Source organism: Terrapene carolina, unplaced genomic scaffold (genome assembly GCF_002925995.2).
Source record: "Terrapene carolina triunguis isolate 2854851 unplaced genomic scaffold, T_m_triunguis-2.0 Scaffold96, whole genome shotgun sequence".
Taxonomy (NCBI): Eukaryota; Metazoa; Chordata; order Testudines; family Emydidae; genus Terrapene; species Terrapene triunguis.
Window position 1 is genome coordinate 53,777,511 of NW_020664447.1, and position 21,082 is coordinate 53,798,592.

The 21,082-nt window shown below is 40.8% G+C and overlaps 1 protein-coding gene across 2 annotated transcripts; it reads right to left on the reverse strand.

The window, feature by feature from the left end:
• Positions 1-6: 6 nt before the first annotated feature.
• DTD2 (D-aminoacyl-tRNA deacylase 2) lies at positions 7-20,209 on the reverse strand. Of its 2 annotated transcripts, none has more exons than XM_024195948.3 (3): positions 20,127-20,209; positions 6,161-6,230; positions 7-506 (listed from the first exon to the last, which is right to left on the reverse strand). In XM_024195948.3, exons 1-3 carry the CDS (start codon positions 20,193-20,195, stop codon positions 181-183), a joined length of 465 nt encoding a protein of 154 aa, XP_024051716.2. In that variant the 5' UTR covers positions 20,196-20,209; the 3' UTR covers positions 7-180. The 2 variants fall into 2 exon arrangements, with proteins under 2 accessions (XP_024051716.2, XP_024051715.2); XM_024195947.3 differs by having other exon boundaries at positions 20,085-20,209.
• Between the last annotated feature and the right edge of the window lie 873 nt (positions 20,210-21,082).

Genomic DNA, 21,082 nt, shown 5'->3' on the forward strand with positions numbered 1-21,082 from the left:
ACATGAGAATGTCAGACTCATTTTTAATAATCAATGTATTTCATGGGCTGGACAACACTTGTGTAAATTTATTGAAACAACATGTCTGTTTCTTCACATTCCAATCAATTTAAGCACATTGTCCCTTATAAATGAGAAATTCTACAGTTGCTGGATAATACTATACATAAAATTGATTTTTCAAAATTCAATCATATGAGTGAAAGGTCCATTTGTATCCAGTTTTAACACCTGTCTGTTTCCATATGTGCCATACTTGACAACAACACCTGCTTCAGCACATTTCATATTAGCAGCCAGTTCTTTTTCACACAATGTTACAAAATGGGAATAAAGCTCCATCCCTTTTTCTTTTTCAATGTTGGAATGGTACTGCATATTTCTTCCTTTCAGTCTACCACCCAGTGTAGCTTGGGGTATTATTAATAAGTTGCCTGGTAAATCCAGAAGAGAAACATACTTTCCACTTTCAGTTTCACTTAATTTAACATTCAACAGCGTATTAACTGCAAAACAAAAAAAATCAAATAAAATTAAATTAAAAAATGTACTGTGTGTCTAAAATTAGTTAATCTTAAACCTACTATAACTGTGAAAAGCAATATATTAACAAATACTTCAGTCAGGATGGTTAAGAGAATGTATTCAAATAAAACATTTTAAAATGGTTCATTACAATGTCTATATTTGAACTTTAATAATCAAATTACATAGCAGAGCTGTGAAGAGAAATTTATATTCTAAGGTGAAAAAAAATCTGAAGATTAATCAATCAATGCACATCAGGCAAATATTATATCTCCATACAGTTAATATTAACCACAGATCAGTACTTTCCATACTGAAGAAAGTTTTTATATATTGTGAAGAACATGGGAGATATCTGTATTAACTTGATGTATTAATACATCTGTGGACTTGATGGTTATTGTGGGGTGGCTAACTCTATGGAACCCAAATGGTTAATTCCAGCTGCAGCTTTCCTCAGGACTCCAGGAACATGGCTCTGCCTGGTGTTCAAAGGGCCAATACACTGAATCTACTCTGGGGAGACGAACCCTGACCCCCTCTGGTGAAGAACTGCATAAAGCAGTTTAACCAGGTTCAGGAGCCCTGCTGGAAACCTCAGGAAATCCTCAGGCAGGAACTCTTGAACAAAGGAACTTTGAAATGGATAAAAGACAGCCTGAGGGACACTGATTCCGGAGTCAGCCTATCAGAGATGCAGAAGCTTGTCTCATCCAGCCCCACTGTTGGGGTTGCCTGGGTTAAGTGGGGCCTACTTAAAATGGCAAGGAAAGGTTAAGTATAGGTAAGAGAATATATGTGTAGGCTTTTGTAATTTTTAACCCTTTTCTCTCTGGTATATACCTGAAGACCAATAAATAATACTTGTTTTGAAGTAGCTGTCCTGAGTCACTGTAATTTCACACTAGTCACAAACTTCCAGAGAGAAGTCAACAGTGTGAGCCAAACCCTCTTGGGCCTGCTGAGATAATATGGCTGGTAAACAGAGGGTAGTGTAGAATAGTCAGTCCCATCTGAAGTGAGGTGAATGTGGGACTCCATTCTGAGAAAAGCACAGTTGTAGGTCTGTCACAACAGGTGCCCACAAAGAGACTGTGGGAGAGGCCAAAAGTAGATTTCATCCTTGAACCATAATATACACAAACAGGCAATCATAATTCTATTTACCTTATACCCCTTTTTCCATAGTATGCTTATTATAGAACATATCATCTCCTCATTTATTTTCCCCTGGCACTCCCCTGCCCCACACATGGGATACAAGAATGGGAAACCCACATCATCCCTCTCCAAACCCATGTAAATTTCTCTGAGGGCTGATGTTTGAATGAGGTACAGGTGGGATTATGATTCAGAAACCAGCTATTCTTTTAAATAACTTTAAAATTCACATAAGGAAAATGTACTACTAACTAGAAAGATTACGTAACTAATAAAATAGACACTGTGGTGACTTAAAAAACTGTTAATGGAAACTCAGCCTTTCTTCTCTAGGTCACTAGTTCAAGTGCAAGTCAGAACAGCAGAAACTGAAAGCTGTGCCATCTGATAGCAATGCGAACCAAGTTGTTTTTCCCTTCCAGTTGTCAGTGAAGAGGCCTCCATGCCACAAACCCACCATAACAATGGGAAATAACTAGGGACCTACCAAATTCACAGCCATGAAAAACACATCACGGACCATGAAATCTGGTCTTGTGTATAGTATAGGGTAAAAGCACACAAATTTTATGGGGAAGACCAGGGTTTCTCAAATTGGGGGTCCTGACCAAAAGGGAGTTGCAGGGAGGTTGCAAGGTTATTTTACGGGGGGTTACACTATTGCACCCTTACTTCTGCGCTGCCTTCAGAGCTGGGTGGCCAGACAGTGAAGGCTGCTGACTGAAGGCCCAGCTCTTCACGCAGCAGCGCAGAAGTAAGGGTGGCAATACCATACCATGCCATCCTTACTTCTGCTCTGCTGCTGGCGGTTGCTCTGCCTTCAGAGCTGGGCTCCTGGCCAGCAGCCACCGCTCTGCAGCTGCAGCGCAGAAGTAAGGGTAGAAGTACCGCAACCCCCCCTACAATAACCTTGTGACCCTCCACAACTCCTTTTTGGGTCAGGACCCCCTACCAATTACAACAGCGTGAAATTTCAGATTTAAATAGCTGAAATCATTAAATTTACGATTTTTAAAATCATGAAACTGACCAAAATGGACTGTGAATTTGATAGGGCCCTAGAAATAACTGGTAGGGTCACTGGCGTCCCAGTAAGGGCAAGGATTGAATTGCTCACAGAGAATGAGCTATTCTTTAAATCACTGTCAGATTATGTTAGTGGGCAGTATGGGGAAACTTGCACTGCTGCTGCTGCCCTGGATGTATCAGTTTTGCTATGAAAAACTATTTTGTTCTCCAGTGACATCCCCATGGAATTTTCACAAGCACAACATTCCTTCAGCACTTCTGCATCTGTGCTTTTGCACAGTGCGGTCTTTCTGCTAGCACTAGCAAATAGCTTGAAATATTCTGTGACCACACAGTCTAGTCAAACTGCTACTATATCACTGTTGCCCAAAAAATGCTCCTAAGCAAAGAGATAATTGTAATGCATTGGTAATCCATCTCTACTTCTAAAAAACAAGGAAAGTGAAGAAATGAAACAGAAAATAAAGGATGCATAGGATAGTGACAGAGAAAAAACACCATTAACAACTGACCTTATTCCTAGCATCTCTATCCTGATGCAAATATTAAGACTTATGCTGTCAAGAAGCAAGGAGCTGCAGACACTGCTATATTTTTTTTTATCTTGAGAACTATGCCTGAATTTTAATGTCCAACTATATACCTAATATTTCTGATAAGAAAAGGGAAGAAAATAATTTTACCCAACTCCTTCTGCTGGCTCACGGTACATCATTATAACCTGAATATATAGTGAGGTGGGTATTAAAATACTCCTAATTGATTAAAAGAACAGGAGTACTTGTGGCACCTTAGAGACTAACAAATTTATTTCAGCATAAGCTTTCGTAGGCTGCAGCTCACTTCTTCAGATGCATAGAGTGGAACACACAGACAGAAGATATTTATACATACAGAGAACATGAAAAGGTGGAAATACGCATACCAATTGTAAGAGGCCAATCAATTGAGATGAGCTATCAGTAGCAGCAGAAGAAAAAACTTTGAAGTGATAATTGAGATGACCCATAGAAGGTGTGAGGAGAACTTAACATGGGGGAAAACATTCAATTAGTGTAATGACCCAACCATTCCCAGTCTCTGTTTAGGCCTAAGTTAATTGTGTCTAATTTGCATATTAATTCGAGTTCAGCAGTCTCTCTTTGGAGTCTGATTGATTAGGAACTGAAGGTCATGCCATGTGTCATTTGAAAGGTTATTTTCTCTAGATGTTCAACTGCATCTTGGATCCAAATCATTCCCTTAACATCCATATAAGTAATATGTCACAAAAGGAACCATATGATCATTTGGATCAGATTTTCTAGCATGTTATTGTGATGGGGTATTCATTCCACACCTCACCTGAAAAGGTTAACGTAGCAGGAAAGGGGCTAGTTAACCTAACAGGCACGCCCTGGGAAAGAATTAGGGTAGACAGCCAAGTCCTTAGAAGATGAAGCTCAGGTGAACAGGTGTATGCTGGGCTGGTACAAAACCAGCAAGCTGAGAACAAAAGGAAGCTGCAGGGGAAGGAGTCTGCAGTCACTGCCTGGGAGAAGGGAGGTGTGCTTAGAATAGGCACTCTGGCAAGACCCTGAAAAAAGTTAAATAGCCACAGGGAGCAGAGGGTGCTCTGCTAGTAACCTCGCGGGGCCAGAGCTAGAAGAGAAAATAGGAAGGAGCACAGGGAAATAGTAATGGGGTCTGGGAGTAAGCAGACTGTGGTTGCTGAACAGAGGGTCCCTGTGTAGGAGCAGGATTTTATAATTGTACTATGAGAATTAATGTATGATTTGATTTCATCCTGCCAGCCACCCTTTTTGAATAGCAGAAAGGAATGACAGACCAGAACAATCCTTATGACTGATTATGGGCACCCTTTTGTTTTAGGATAAGTTATAATGTCTACTATGGTTTCCTATATGTATTACAAATTAGGCACTCTAGTTAAATATACATTTCTTTGTTTTAAGGTTTTAGTAAGTAAGAGACAGGATCTTGTATTGTATCTATGTTAAGGAGATTAGAGGAATGTTGAGGGCCTGAAGCCCCAATGTGAATTGTTTTAGTTATAAGATTTAGCAAGGCTTGACTTACAATGTATTCTGCTGAATATAAAATACTGCTGTCTGTATACCTTTAAAGGTTTCTGTAAGAGATTGTTTGTGTGAATGAGGAATGCATGCATCAGGAAAAGATAAGGTGTGAAAGTCATCACAAATGTCCAGATGGTCAAGAAAAAGTGAGAGGAGAGACTTGGAAAGCCCAGGAGACAATCAGAAAACGTCCACTGTATCTGATGCTAAACATGTTAGCAGCATTGACGACCTCAGAGGTGAGGCAGGCACCCCCGAAGGCGAGACAACAAATAGGAGATAACGATGGGAAGCCCGACAATAACCATCAAATGATAACAGCAGAAAACCCCAAGATTAACACCACTTAGGGACTAATGATTACAGGATGACATTGCAAAATGCATAGACTCAAAGGGGAATTTACAACTATAAAGTTGGGGTGTTTTGCCATGGAACTTTGGGTTCAGTCCTGCTAAGCATCGGATCGTGACCGATAGAGCCCAGCTCCATTAGATTGACTAGAGTGACAACAGACTGGTAACTATAAACATCAACTGGCAGGACTGTGTGTGTGTGTAGCATATGCTAACTGTTGTATTTTCAATAAATGCGGCGTATTTGCCTCCCGCCCCCCAGAAAAGATCCTGTGTGCTTTGTATAGCATAACACCTGTGCTGGAACACAGTAGTGGGTGGGCCTGGATTCCCCTACCTGCCACTGAGGAAAGTGGCATAGTCCTGAATTATAGGACAGCCTGGAAAGGTAGCCTGACAGTCAATCCTGAGATTTTGATACACCCTGAAGGGGAAACACATATAATGACCTGGGCAGAGGGCCAAGTCACAAAGAGGGAGCACTCACAAAGAATGAGTCCCAGAGAGCTAAAGGGACCGTAGTGAGAGAAAATGACGGAAGATGGTGTCAGATCTTGAACAGAGCTAATCCCCTGAGCAGCCATAAGGCAGGGAGCTTGATGTCATCAAGCTTGATGGACTTCTATACAGAGCTTCTCTACAGAGCTATGCCAAAACAGTCACTGAAAGGAGGACATTAAAGGAGACTAGAAATGAGTTTCTTCACTAAGGATAAGGAGCTGAACAACCAGGGTTTGGCTTACCTGCTACTCATGACTGGGGAGATACAAGGTAGAACTCAGAATAAAATTACCAGCTCAGAATAATTTCAGTATGGAGTGAATTTTGCAATTTACAGGTTCTCATTTACAAAGTTTGTTTTGAAAGATATTGTTCTTATTGCCCTCTCCAGTCATACCTCATACTGGGCCTGATTCTGTAGCTTCTCCATGCATTTAGCTGCTGGATAATTAAGCCCATTATTTTTTGCTTATCCCTTATTGTAAGAATACCAATAATAAAACATACCCATTTTTGGAATGAGTTCCTCACTGGCTCCTTTGAAGAAGCATATGTAGATAACCAGTCCTCTTTGGATCTATGAAAGATTGCACACACACAAAAAAAGTATTGTGTATATGTTTATATATCTGCACAGTACTTACTAATATAATTAAAGACAATTAAAGACAATCCATTATCTGTACATTAACCCAAATTTAATTGGAATTTACAATATATTAATACACAGGCTAAAATTAAAAGCAGATATACAATTCTTCCTCATGCTGGGATCCAATGGCATAGAGACAAGTCCACTGCATGGTGAATGGGGAAAACCCAGAAGGGGTTACGGAATAAGATGCTATGAAACAAGAGTATCTAGGAGATAGAAAACTCATTTAATTTCAGAGCCTCTTCAAGCAAGTCTGTCTAGGAGACGGGAAACCCCTGATTTCAAAACTGAGCAGTCCAAGATCATTCGCCTTGGAACGCAAGTAAACTAGGGTGGAACTACTGATATCTGTACCTAGCAGGCTATGACAAGACATTCCTATGAACCGGATAGGGTGGACTGGCCTAACAAACCATTATAGCTGAAACTCAATTGTTATAGAAACAGAACAACAAACCAAACTGATTTAAACAGATTTCAACCCAGACCTAACAAATGGAAGTGGGTCATGGATTTCGGATAATAGCTACATATATTATACATATTGTGAGCTGGAATATTAGAACTCGATTGACTCCAGACCAGACTGAGCTCATAGTGGAGGAGTTAAGGAAGTTACAAGCTTCCCTTGCTGCCATATGGGAGACACACTGGCTGGGCACAGGAAAGATGACAGTTGGAAACTACACTTTCCTTTATTCTGGACATTCAAGTGGGCAAATGAATCATAGAGATGGTGTTGCTATAGCAGTGAATAAGAGAATAGTCAGCTTCAACAGCAGAAACCAATGTCTGAGCGGATTGTCATAACATGGTTTACTACTGCCTACAATAAACTATGCATAATTCTGATCTGCTGTTATGCACCAACGGAAACAGCAAAAGAGGAAGAGAAGGATGTGTTTTATCAACAGCTAGATAGCAATGTAGATGAGATTCCTTTGATAATGGGAGATCTGAATGCAAAAGCTGGTAGCAGACATGGTAAGCAAATGAACAGTGATAGACAACATGGCATCAAGACAGGAAATGATAATGGGGAAAGATTATGAACTTGCTATGAAATGCACAATCTGATTATTGGTGGTACTTGGCTTCCTCACAAAGACATGCATGAGGTTACATGGAACTCACCAGATGGTCAAACCAAAAACCACATTGATCACATTATCAGGAAAAGGCATAGTCCAGGGGTGGCCAACCTGTGGCTCTGGAGCCACATGCGGCTCTTCAGAAGTTAATATGTGGCTCCTTGCATAGGCACCGACTCCGGGGCTGGAGCTAGAGGCGCCAATTTTCCAGTGTGCCAGGTGGTGCTCACTGCTCAACCCCTGGCTCTGCCACAGGCCCTGCCCCCACTCCACCCCCTCCCCTGAGCCTGCCATGCCCTCGCTCCTCCCCCTCCCCCCCAGAGCCTCCTGCCCGCCACAAAACAGCTGATCGGGAGGTGCAAGAAGGGAGAAGGAGGCGCTGATTGGCGGGGCTGCCGGTGGGTGGGAGGCTCTGGGAGCTGGGTGTGTGTGTGTGAAGCTGATGGGGGACTGCTGAAGTATTACTGTGGCTCTTTGGAAACATACATTGGTAAATTCTGGCTCCTTCTCAGGCTCAGGTTGGCCACCCCTGGCATAGTCAATCATTGTTGGATGTTAGATTCTATAGAAGTGCCGAGTGTGCCAGTAGCTCTCTGAGGGAAGCACACAAGGTGATGCTTGGAGGATGTTTCAGAACATTAATTTGAATGATGAAGAAATCTCACTGCAGACCAGATGGGAAATATACAAGAAAGCAATACAAAACACAGCAGAAGAGTTGCTGGAAGGCGTAAGCAAACAAACAAGCAATAAAACAAGAAAATTACTGGAAAAGTGTAACCAAGACAAGACTACTGGAAAAGCAGAAGTAAAAGCTTTATACAGAGGGGTGAAGAAATCACAAAGATTGGACAAGAAATAGTTTTGGAAAGAAGAGGCACAATAACTCGAGGAGGCATCAAGAAAACAAGATATGAAAACAGTATACAAAAAGGGTAAGTTGCATGGAAACATCAGCTCAACAATGCAAGCAGTAAAATAAGCTACTGGTGGACTGACAACAAATACTCAAGTCATGCCGGAAGTATGGAAGGAGCATTTTGATAAAATGCTGAGCACTGCAGATCATTCAGCTTCAAGCATTCTAAATGTTCTAGATCAGTGGTTCCCGAACTTCAACAACCTGTGAACCCCTTTCACTAAAATGTCGAGTCTCGGGAACCCCCTCCTAAAAATGTATATTTCCAGGGATTTTCTTCTTTATCTGAGTATAAATGATAAAAGCAGTGATCTGGGAAATATAACATTTGTTTTGATGACATGCATATTACACACTATTTATTATTTATTATTATTTATCATTACAGTATTTTTATTACATTATGAAAATGGCAACACTCTTCCAAGAGCTCACTTTCGTAGCTTGTATCACTTTGAATAAGCCTGTTATAAGACAAGGCTCCTATGTTTCATCAAGGAATATCAGATGTGAAACATCATGAAGGTATTTAAGAAGCCAACTCAAAGAGTTCCTCCTACCCAAGCATTCAGGTCTTTAGCAGTCCAGGCAAACAATGCACGTTACAACAAAACTTAAACTTGTTCTTCATAATAATTAAAAAAAAAACCCAATACTAGCTGCCTATTTAATTTTAAAAACAGCAAAAAATATCCACCTCCCTTTCCATTTCTTATAAGGAGTCTTGAAGTTTAAATCTCCTCAGTGTGATAGATATGCTTGCTTTGATCTGCTTAGCTCGTGGAAGTCCAGTGGCTCCAGGCTGTTGGCCCTGTGCTGCCCAGGGTCCCTAAGGAAAGCTCTGTCCGCCATTAGGGAATTTTTTTCCGAGAACCCCCTGTAACATTTCGTGAACCCCCAGGGGTTCACGAACCCCAGTTTGGGAACCACTGTTCTAGATGAACAAGGCAGCTGGTAAGGCAGAACAGATATCAGCACTGAACTACCATCAGAAGAAGATACAGAAAGAACAGTGAAACAGTTAAAAATAGGAATAGACAATATAACATCTGAGCTGGTAAAAGTTGGCAGGACAAGTGCTATCACAGCATTAGAAAAAAAGTTACTAGTTATGGGAGCAACAGGAGGTACCAGACGACTAGCTAAAGGTAACAGTAACAATCTTAAAGAAAGGAGATCCAAAGAATTATAGAGGTGCAAGCTTATTGTCAGTATTGGGAAAAATCACAATGAAAGTAATTTTCAACAGATTATGGGTAAGTAGCAAGAAAGGAACAGGCCAATGTTGCATTGATCACATATCCATGCTCCAATAGTGGATGGGAAAAAGTGAGAAAGGGGATTAAAGATTTTGCTCTTTTCATTGACTGCATGAAGGCATATGATTCAGTTTGGAGGGAAGCATTATGGAAAGTAGCAAAATCATATCAAGTTCCAGATGAGATCACTACAATTATAATAGCTATGTATAAGACTCCTGCAGTGCCATAAAAATTGGTGGAAAATTAAGCAACTGGTTTAAGTAAAAATTTGGTGTAAGACAAAGGGGCATGGAATCACTGTCACTTGTCATCATGTTCTTAAACTGGACATTAAGAATATCAGCCAAATTGGAGGACATGAGATTGGACAATCTAGTTAAACTCCTTAACCTATACAGAGGACAACAACTGGCAGACACATCTGAATTAACGATGATACTCTTTGCTAACTTGAAAACTGGTGTAGTCGACTTGGACTTACAATAAATGCCAAGACGACAAAGTGGTTGCATCTTAGAAAAGGGACAAGGGAATGAGTGCTGAAATGCAGCAGTAGTGGAGTCATGGAACAAACAGAATCTTACATGTTCCTAGGAATCTTGATCAGTGTTGATGGTTCCATGAAGGATGAGATTAAAAAGAGATGTGCCATACCCACAAGTGCTGCACAGAAACTGATAATTTATGGACTTATGAAAGCATTATATTTGGTACCAGAGTGAAAATTTATCAAACTGGTGTACTAACAGTACTACTCCATGGTCTGGAGAGTGCAGTAAATGAAACAGACATCAAAAGACTAGGGACGCAACAGAGATGACGGTGTTTTGAAAGAATCAGTTGTAAAGTGGAATGATTTTAAGACAAATGAAGTTAGGAGAGTAGGGTGTGAAATCAGGTTATAGGACTGACTACAATCAAAAAGATTACAATAATAGGCACACTGCAGAAGCCAAACAGATGGTAGCATGACAAAGAAAATAATGCAAACACAATCAAGGTGAGTTTGACCTAGAGGCCAACCACTCACTAGACACTGGGACATCATATGCAGGGACATGACCAGGCTGGGCTTAATGGAGGAACAAGCCATGGACGGGTATGAATAGTGACACTGTATCTTCAAAGATGCTCTGTAATTAAAATAAGCAGCAGAAACAATTCATACCTAATGGATTCAATTGCTTAATTTCAAGACAGATAATAACCAAAGCTTTTCTCCTATCAAACATGCAAATAAGTCACTTTCAGTTTAAATATGAATTTATCTTCATTTGAAATGTGATAATCATGGTAATGGCTAATTTAGTAGATTATACCTCAGGAAATTAACATAATATTCAATCACATCACAATTTTGTAAAAACATACTCAGATTGTTAAACACAGAGACCAATATCATGACAGAATATTTAAAACTATTGAGAACATAATTTATCACTTTATCATGGCTGAAGTCATTGATTTCAATGGAACAAGGATTTCACCCTTAATTTTTTTAAACGGATAAATTAATTTGCTTTGCACAACAGAGGAAGAATAACTGATCTTAAGGAAATGTTACAAATATAGGGCCAAACCTCCAAACAATTCCTTATGAGATTAATCCTTATTTAATGGAACTACTTGTTTTGAGTAAGAACTAGTTATGTGCATAAGGGATCATGACCCAGAGGTGGAAAAAATGTAAGGCAGATGCTGTGCTGAATTTTTCCACTCTCTCATTTAGATCCCTCAACACACATAGGTGGCCCACTGTGATTACATTAAGGGAGAATGACAAACATCGCTGCCCTTAGCCAATGGCATTCCACCCATCAATATAAGTGAAGTACTCAGTCCCTTATTCCTTTAGTCTGATTGAAAAAAAAATTAAATATCTTTGCTTTAACTACAGGGTCTGTGTGCAAAAGAGGAATTACTGTGAGCATATGTGCACAGAATACCCAGGGCTCTACCACTGTAGTTTCAAGGAACAAGTACTCTTCTGAGAAACATATTTTTTTCTGTAAGCAAAACAGAGTACAACTTGCAGTAACCACTGAAAGTCATCTAACTAGGGCCTGGTCTACACTAGGAGGGGGGGATTAATTTAAGTTACGCAACTTCAGCTATGTGAATAACATAGCTGAAGTCGACGTACTTAGATCTACTCACCCCGGTGTCTTCACTGCAGTGAGTCGACTGCTGCCGCTCCCCCGTTGACTCTGCCTGCGCCTCTCGTTGCGGTGGAGTACAGGAGTTGACGGGAGAGCGCTCGGGGGTCGATTTATTGCATCTAGACTACGCTAGACGCAATAAACCGACTCCCGCTGGATCGATTGCTGCCCGCTGATCCGGCAGGTAGTATAGACATACCCTAGGAGACGCTGCCCAGTTCAGTGATGGGACTTGAAGTTTATCACCTCAAAATACCGTATCTCAAACAAATTTTTAAGGCATTTTGAAAGATCACTCACAAATATCTTCTGTTTTGTTAAGCTTATGGTAACAGTTACTGTGTTTCCTTAACTATTTTTGTAAAGACTTCTGCTTTGTTCTCTTGTATACGTTAGTATCGGATTCACCAGTATGCTCAAGGCTAAGGGTGAAAAAAGCAACACATTCTAAGTCCCTATTTATTTTTCAGTTGCTGACTTCCTAATAAAGAATTTTCTTTGGGGCTAAAATGTCCCATGCTGATATTTTTTGGAAAGCCAAATAATTCCTTCCAAAAAGTTCATTTTGACCAGTGTGGAATAATATATAGCAGTTTTCTAAATTCCAAATTCCATTAAGTATTTAAGAAGTTAGACTCCTCAAAGTTCAAGTGAGCTTTGCTGTGATTCCATACTATCTGTTCCTAGCAGATGAAGGAGAGATACACATTTGGAAGAGATTTCCAAAAGTTGCAATTATTGATACATATGCCTCACCTACATATTAGTTCCAGAATTAGATTAACATTATGATATTGGTAAGGAAAAAATACATATTGTAAAAGGTCCTGGTAAAACAGACCCAATAAATCTGTAATGAAAAATCCAATCAAAATTTTATCACATCATACTTTTTATACCATTATACCAGAGAAAAATGCCTACAGTATATAGCACACAGTGTAAGAGATAATCAGTTCTGCCACATCTCCCAATATTTGATGTTCTCCTTAAAGTCCTTGCCCTGAGGTCATCTACTGTATGAGAATCTCAGCAAAAAGAGTTTTTAGCCCTTGTTGCTACAAAGACAACCTTGAAAATGTGAACCAAATATAGCCTAAATGTTGAGGCAAAGAAAAGGAATAAATACAAACAAATAAGTAAAAATAAAACCCTAATTAAAAAAAGGAACTCAAGCCAATCTCATGATTTGAGGTCTGACTTCTCATTTCTGAATCCTTGGAATGGGCAACACTCTAGTTGTTGGAGACAAGTCATGCCTAGCCTTTTATGGCAAAAGGTGATACAGACTTTGGGCTCAGTATTCCACAGCACCTATACAAAGCTAGGGCACAGTGGAGAGAAGGGGGCTGACACAGAGTGGATTGTATCGCTCTGATTCTTAGCTGCATAGTCCCAGTGTAAGTTAAAGCTGCTGGGGGAAGCTTCAGTTTATGTTGCAGGTGCAAGGCCTTTGAGCCCCTATCTATATTTAACTGTGCACAACTCCAATTCAAAACATTTCATTTTTTAAAAAATGTCTTGAGTATATTAAGTTTTGGCAAGCTGGACACACTATTAAAGGCTTAAGTAATAATGGTACTGTATCAAATCCTCTAAGAACAGATTCAGTCAGATGGTCTGTTTCCAGTAAGAGGTGCAACTCAGAATGTTTAAGCTTTTTGAACTGAAACAAAAACAACGGTGTTCATAAAGTGCTCTGTAAACAGTCAAGGCCTAATCAATTGGCTGTTCAGTCCAAACTTCAGCACTAGAAAACTGAAGCAAAATAAAATAAATAAGGGGGTTACAAATTCAAAACATTTAGATCTGGACAACCATTGCTGTAAACCTGCATAGTGGCCTAAGGGTGCCCAAGAGGATTATATGGGGAAACCACACTGTATATGGATTTGCTATTGTCAGTAAAATGCCTGTATAAATAGACTAGCACAGCAAGTTCCCTGGCACTCCTGGCTTTTTTACTAAAAATTCTCAGACCTGGCACCAAGCAAACATATTCAAATACACAGCACAATGCATGTACCTGATGCTAATAACAATGCTATAGGGCAGGCATTACCCAAGGTAATGTTAATACCAAAGGATTATTTAGCAGTTGGTCACTAAGCACTCTCATCTGAATCTGCAAGCAGCACACACAGTTAGCTAAAAATGTGCAGGCTTTCAGCAGCTGTAACACGTGCATTCTGCAAAAGGTGTATTTTCATCTCCGCTCTACAACTTTTGCAGAAAAATATAATATGTTTGGTAATATAGTAGGAACCCTTCCATAATGATTAAGATGTCAGCTTGTGATAAATTGGGTAGTCAGGTAAATTATTCTTTGACATTTTATTTTGTTCCAGTTTTCATTGCAGAATAAGTCATTATAAGGGTTTTCTATGTACTTGTAACATGGCCCCCACCTCTACAGAAGCTGAACACTTCCCATATATTTATATGAAATTTTCTTAACAATACCCGGGGATAGAATAGTATTATTCCCATTTTACACATGAGCAACTAAAGCACAGAGAGATTAATGGACATGCCTAAAATAACATAAGAAATCTGTTGCACAACCAAGAACCAAACTCCTGAGTCTCAATCTGGTGCCTTAATCACAGAATGATCCTGCTTCAGTACAAGATAAAATTAGAAGTGGTCCAGATAGTTCCCACTGCATACTTTATATTTATTGTAACAGTATTCACTTTTATTATTGTGAAGAAAAGCATTGGATTTCATCTTATTTTGTTACATGTATAAAAGAGAAGTCCTATGTTTGCACGTACTCTGTTGTAAGACTTCATTTGTATTACATATATTCCTTCTAATGTATGTTTCCCCATGAATAGGCCATTCCACTGTTGGAGTCATTTATTGCTGAGAAACATTATGATATGAAAGTGATTATGGAAGAATGGGTACATAAGTGTAAATGCAATGTACATTCAAACCCTTTCTCCATCCAGAGTGAGCCCACAAAGACCTGTTGGCTTTCTTTTTAAGAAAGAACTGTCAAACATACACTCTGGGAATACCTGTAGTGAGTTTATATGGCTCTGGAATTGTTCAAGGTTATCTACATCAAGTGCTATTTTATTTTACAATAGATTATAAACTCCTCAGTGCAAGGACACGTTGTTTTTAAATTGCTTGTAAATCACCAAGCCACGCAAATTTTGTATCAGTAATAGTTTACTGGGTCTTAGTTTTTTTATTTTTGTGTTGGTGAGCATGTAAGTGGTAACATTATAGTAAGAAAATACAATGGCAGAAATTCATTACTGATCAAACCTTCCACTGCCCTCTAAAGAAAGGTCATGCTAAGGGATTCAGCTCTTTCCATACTTTTTGCTGTGGAGTGACTAGCTTTCGCCTCATCTTGTAATACCAGTGAAATGCCTAGGGAAGATACAAGTGCAGTGATCACTGATAATACATTTTATGGCTGGAAGGGACCTGCTAGTTTATATAGTACAACTCCTCACGCAAATTCCTCTATTGGATGTTGCTCTTTCACAGATTTAGGTTAAATAACACTGGTCTACAATTTTTGAGAAGTCATCTGCTTCAGAGATAAAATGTGCTATTTATTATGTATTTTGATGTGCTGAATTCAAATATGACAATTAAAACAACTGATTGGCTACTGTTTCTAAGATATTTAAGTTTTTACATTTTATGTCTATGTATATTGTGTAGATAGTAGAGTTTTAATCGTAAATTGTAAACCTAGGTCTTTTCATGTGTTTATGGTTGCTTTACATGATAATATTTCACCTGTCCTGTTTATGTAACACTTTAAAAATCAGCAAAAGGGTTATATAAATAAAATTTATTATGAAACAAAAGGCAAAAAACTATTCTGTACATAGTTTAGTCCTATTCAGTGTCTACTCGGCGCTTCTTGGCTCGTCTCTTGTATTCATTAAATGGAGCATCTCTCGTCACTGTCCAGCAATAGTCTGCAAGCATTGATGGGCTCCATTTGCCTTGATAGCGTTTCTCCATTGTTGCAATGTCCTGGTGAAATCGCTCGCCGTGCTCGTCGCTCACTGCTCCGCAGTTCGGTGGAAAAAAATCTAGATGAGAGTGCAAAAAATGTATCTTTAGTGACATGTTGCAACCAAGGCTTTTGTATGCCTTGAGGAGGTCTTCTACCAACAACCTGTAGTTGTCTGCCTTGTTGTTTCCGAGAAAATTTATTGCCACTAACTGGAAGGCTTTCCATGCTGTCTTTTCCTTGCCACGCAGTGCATGGTCAAATGCATCATCTCGAAGAAGTTCACGAATCTGAGGACCAACAAAGACACCTTCCTTTATCTTAGCTTCACTTAACCTTGGAAATTTTCCACGGAGGTACTTGAAAGCTGCTTGTGTTTTGTCAATGGCCTTGACAAAGTTCTTCATCAGACCCAGCTTGATGTGTAAGGGTGGTAACAAAATCTTCCTTGATTCAACAAGTGGTGGATGCTGAACACTTTTCCTCCCAGGCTCCAATGACTGTCGGAGTGGCCAATCTTTCTTGATGTAGTGGGAATCTCTTGCACGACTATCCCATTCGCAGAGAAAACAGCAGTACTTTGTGTATCCAGTCTGCAGACCAAGCAAGAGAGCAACAACCTTCAAATCGCCACAAAGCTGCCACTGATGTTGGTCATAGTTTATGCACCTCAAAAGTTGTTTTATGTTGTCATAGGTTTCCTTCATATGGACTGCATGACCAACTGGAATTGATGGCAAAACATTGCCATTATGCAGTAAAACAGCTTTAAGACTCGTCTTCGATGAATCAATGAACAGTCTCCACTCATCTGGATCGTGAACGATGTTGAGGGCTGCCATCACACCATGGATGTTGTTGCAGACTACAAGATCACCTTCCATGAAGAAGAATGGGACAAGATCCTTTTGACGGTCACGGAACATGGAAACCCTAACATCACCTGCCAGGAGATTCCACTGCTGTAGTCTGGAGCCCAACAGCTCTGTCTTACTCTTGGGTAGTTCCAAATCCCTGACAAGATCATTCAGTTCACCTTGTGTTATGAGGTGTGGTTCAGAGGAGGAGGATGGGAGAAAATGTGGGTCCTGTGACATTGATGGTTCAGGACCAGAAGTTTCATCCTCTTCCTCTTCCTCGTCTGACTCAAGTGAGAATGATTCTGGTGCATAAGGAACTGGCAGTCCTTCTCCGTGGGGTACTGGGCGTATAGCTGATGGAATGTTTGGATAATGCACAGTCCACTTTTTCTTCGACACACCTTTCCCAACTGGAGGCACCATGCAGAAGTAACAATTGCTGGTATGATCTGTTGGCTCTCTCCAAATCATTGGCACTGCAAAAGGCATAGATTTCCTTTTCCTGTTCAACCACTGGCGAAGATTTGTTGCACAAGTGTTGCAGCATATGTGTGGGGCCCACCTCTTGTCCTGATCTCCAATTTTGCAGCCAAAATAAAGGTGATAGGCTTTCTTAACCATAGCGGTTATACTGTGCTTTTGTGATGCAAAACTCACTTCACCACAAACATAGCAGAAGTTATCTGCACTGTTCACACAAGTACGAGGCATCTCTGCTCACTTTGGCTAAACAGAAATGTGTCCCTTTGCAAAATCAAACACTGACAAATAAGAGAGCACGACACTGTATGATTTCTAAAGCTGATATAGGGCAATTTGTTCAGCAGAGTGATGTAAGCTTCGTTCTGATTGCATCATCCATGACTTCTAGGAATAACATGATGCAATTCATATCATGTATGACGCAATACCAGCTTCAGATTGCATCATTCATTGTTTTGCCTAAAAAGCAAGTACTGTCCAAACCCAGTCATAGATTTATTCACAGATCCAGTCAAAGATGTATTTTAGTCATTTCTGGTTTAAATTGAGATCCTTTCCCTTTATAACTCACTTATCCTCCGCCATTCCCAAGTCAAGGGTCGTATATACTGACCCAATAGCATATCTTGAAAACTAGAGCCAATCAACAAATTTTAAGCATCATTTTCATTCTCAGTGACCCAGAATTAGTAAAGTTTGACTACATTTATTTCAGAAGCATTTTGGCTGTAGAGCAGTGTAATTTAAAATGTGAAATAAGAGATTTATTTAAACAGCATAGCATTCTTGGAATGGTTTAAATCACAACATACTGTAGTTTATCCCTCTTTTCTGAATATGTAAAGGGACACAATCGTCAATCATATTTCCCTCTGAAACTTTATCTATTCTTGTTACAACAAATCCCTAAGATTACTATAATGGAATGATAAGAGAAAAATATTTAAGTTAATTTACTTAGTGCCTAGCCAATTTTGCTGTTTTCCTTGTACGCAGATGCTGATTCTGTAATATGATTCATGCAAGTGGACTTCTGCACCCACAGAGCCCCAACGATTTCAATGGTGCTCTACAAGGGTCAGCTTGCACACATCACATTGCAGTATGAAGGCCTTATTTTCTCTGTTATTTATGTGGTTCTTTTGCAACTGGAGAGAAACAGTTTAAAAACAGGTGGAAAATTATTCTAAAGCAACAAAAACTGGTAGCAGGTGGATTCAGGGGCAGGTATAGAACATAAAATTACTTTTAACTCTGTCTTTAAATTTATGTCTTTTAAACATGTTAGCACGTCTACCTCTTTTTTGTCTAAGCCCCTATGCCACACCTTTTTGGACTTTGTGTTTCAGCAATCTTTTCTTATAGGCTACAAAATGATGGGTCCTATATACACCTGAATTAAATTTAGCAACAGTGCTCATCGACAATAACACATATCACCACAGGGTCTTGCAGTACTTTCACAATGCTACACCTGACCCCTCATTCAAACCTATAGCAATACACAGCTGAAAGGGAACAGTATTATATTTATTTTTAGATTCTTTATTGCTATAGCAGCTAAGTTCTTACTGAAAATACAGTTTTTCAAAGGGCATTATTCAAAACCATCCACCCTGATACAATCTAAAACCACTGTCCTTTTATCTGGAATAAAATCAAATCTAAGGACAAAAACAAACAAAATAAGACATCTTCCATTGTGCTCTGAAGCTTGTTAGATTCAGACTTATATAGTACTGTAATTGTCTGTAAGGGTTACTTTTCTTTTAAGCACCAGGTAATGGCCACTGCTGGAGACAGAGCATTCTGGTACTAATGAACCATTTACAGTATCTGGTAGGGAATATCCCATGATACATTTCCAAATGCTGCATGGATGCAGTTTTTTTGACATTCCCAAATTGTATTTTATATCTGAAAAAGGCATTCATAATGGGGAAAACCAACAGTTCTGAATACAATAAATACCACACAGTGGGACTAATTCATCCCTAGTGTACTTCAGCTGGAGTTACAGTAGGAAGGAATCAGATTTTATATATGCTGCAGGGTACAACAGTGGTTCCCAATCCTGTAAATTGGAGTCCCCTTTGTAATGATTAATGGACTGTCCCTTTTCACTATGGCCACTGCAGAAATGTCACTGTCTCTATTTTTCTGTGCATTCTCTCTGTATCTTTTCCAATTGCTACTCTCCACCTCCTAACTCACTCAAGAGTAGGCTGGGGCAATGTGGCATAAACATATGATTTTGTGGAAGCATTACAAAGAAAAAAAACTTGGGCCAACAAATTGTTTCTGGATCTTATAATCCCCCACACATGAACTGCTCCCACCAACTAGTGCATTAATGATGGCCACAGGAGAACAGAGAGAAGGAAAAGTGGCTATTAGAAACATTCATAGAGTGCCATCATTCTGCATGGCACTTACTAAGAGATTACTAAAACAGACAAGGTTCCTGCCCAAAATGATGTACAGGCCTACCCCAGAGGTCTGATTCTCCATAGCCTTACACGGGCACTCGAATCTGTACAACGTGTGCCAGCTGATGGTATTTTACACACAGATTGCACAGGTATAAGTAGATAGACCAGCGGCAAAACGGTGGAGAATTAGGTCCAGAGACACGCCCATGGCCGAGGGAGCAGCATGTTCGCAATGGGCTGCTTGGGGGTGAAAGGGAGAACAGTACAAGCCCAATGCTTCCCTGTTCTGCCTTGCACTGCGCCAGGGGAGCCGGTCCCCAAGGAGCAGAACAAGACAAGGTAGGCGCGTGGCTTCCCCAAGAAACACGCTGCGCTGCTAACCGCTCCCAGCGCAGCAGGGCTGGGGCTTGGGGCAAACAGGCCCATTGCAAACAGAGCGGAAACGCCGAGCGGATAGCGGCGGGAGGGTTCAGCCGGGAGAGAGGCACTGTCCCTGCCGGACAGCAGCAACCAGGAAGGAGAGGCGCGATGGCTTTACAAACACAGCGTCAGAGCGGGCCGGCCCGCTGCGCACGTTACCTCCACCCACTCGGCCTCGGAGCCCGGCTCGGGGGGCTTCACCTGCAGCCGGGAAGCCAAACACTGCTGCAGAAGAGCCCGTGCGCGGGGCGGCGCGCTAGGGGCGGCCATGCCCAGCAGCGCCGGCGGGCGGGCGGGCAGACTGGGGAACCCGGGCTAGGCCACGCAAAGGCAGGCACCGCCCCCCAGCAGCACGCGGAGCCGGCACTGACCCGGGAAGGGGTGGGGCATCGGCAAGTGCCAGGGGAAACTCCGCCCCGTTGCTCTCCCAGCTGCAGGAGGTGCGGAACAAAGAGCATCGTTCGGGCCCCGCAAAGAGGCCAGAGTACCCGGCTGGGATGGGGCAATGGGCTCGTGCCGCAGGTGCTGGGTTGCTGCAGGGTAGGCAGCGTAGTGCAGTTTGTGGAAGCGGGGAGCTGATCCAGGACCAGCCTTTTCAGCCAGGGCTCCAGAGTTTCTGTTAAATTCCTCCCGGGAACTTTGGTTTTATTTTGTTGGGGAGGATGCATGGAGAAGTGAGACATTGTTGTAAGTGAAATACACGTTTCTGACTGGAATCTTCCTTCCTGGCATGTATCAGGCGCCGTCCGCCCCCAGACTAGTATATGCAAAGCAATGCAGAGCTGTCCTGACGCGTTACTCAACAGGTGGCAAGTTCTGGGAGTGAATGAGTTTGGAGGCATTGTATTTTTATGAAATAAATGTGCTCTAGCTCATTTCAGCAGAATGTTTGGGTAAGAATTGCATGACACGCCTCCCCAGTGAAAACATTTTGGAGTAAGAAAAATCTGTCTCTCTGAACTTTGATTCAGGTGAGATTTTCCTTCAGTAAATAAAAATAATAGCCTATGTTTTTTGGACTCCCTTTGACTATCTAATCTCCTTCCCTAGTAGGTGTGTGCGGCCCTCCTCTCTCCTGCTTCCCGGCTTGAGTATCCTATCCCTCATCCTTAGGGTTGCCACCTAGAAGATGTAGAAAAAAAGCCACTCATCACCCT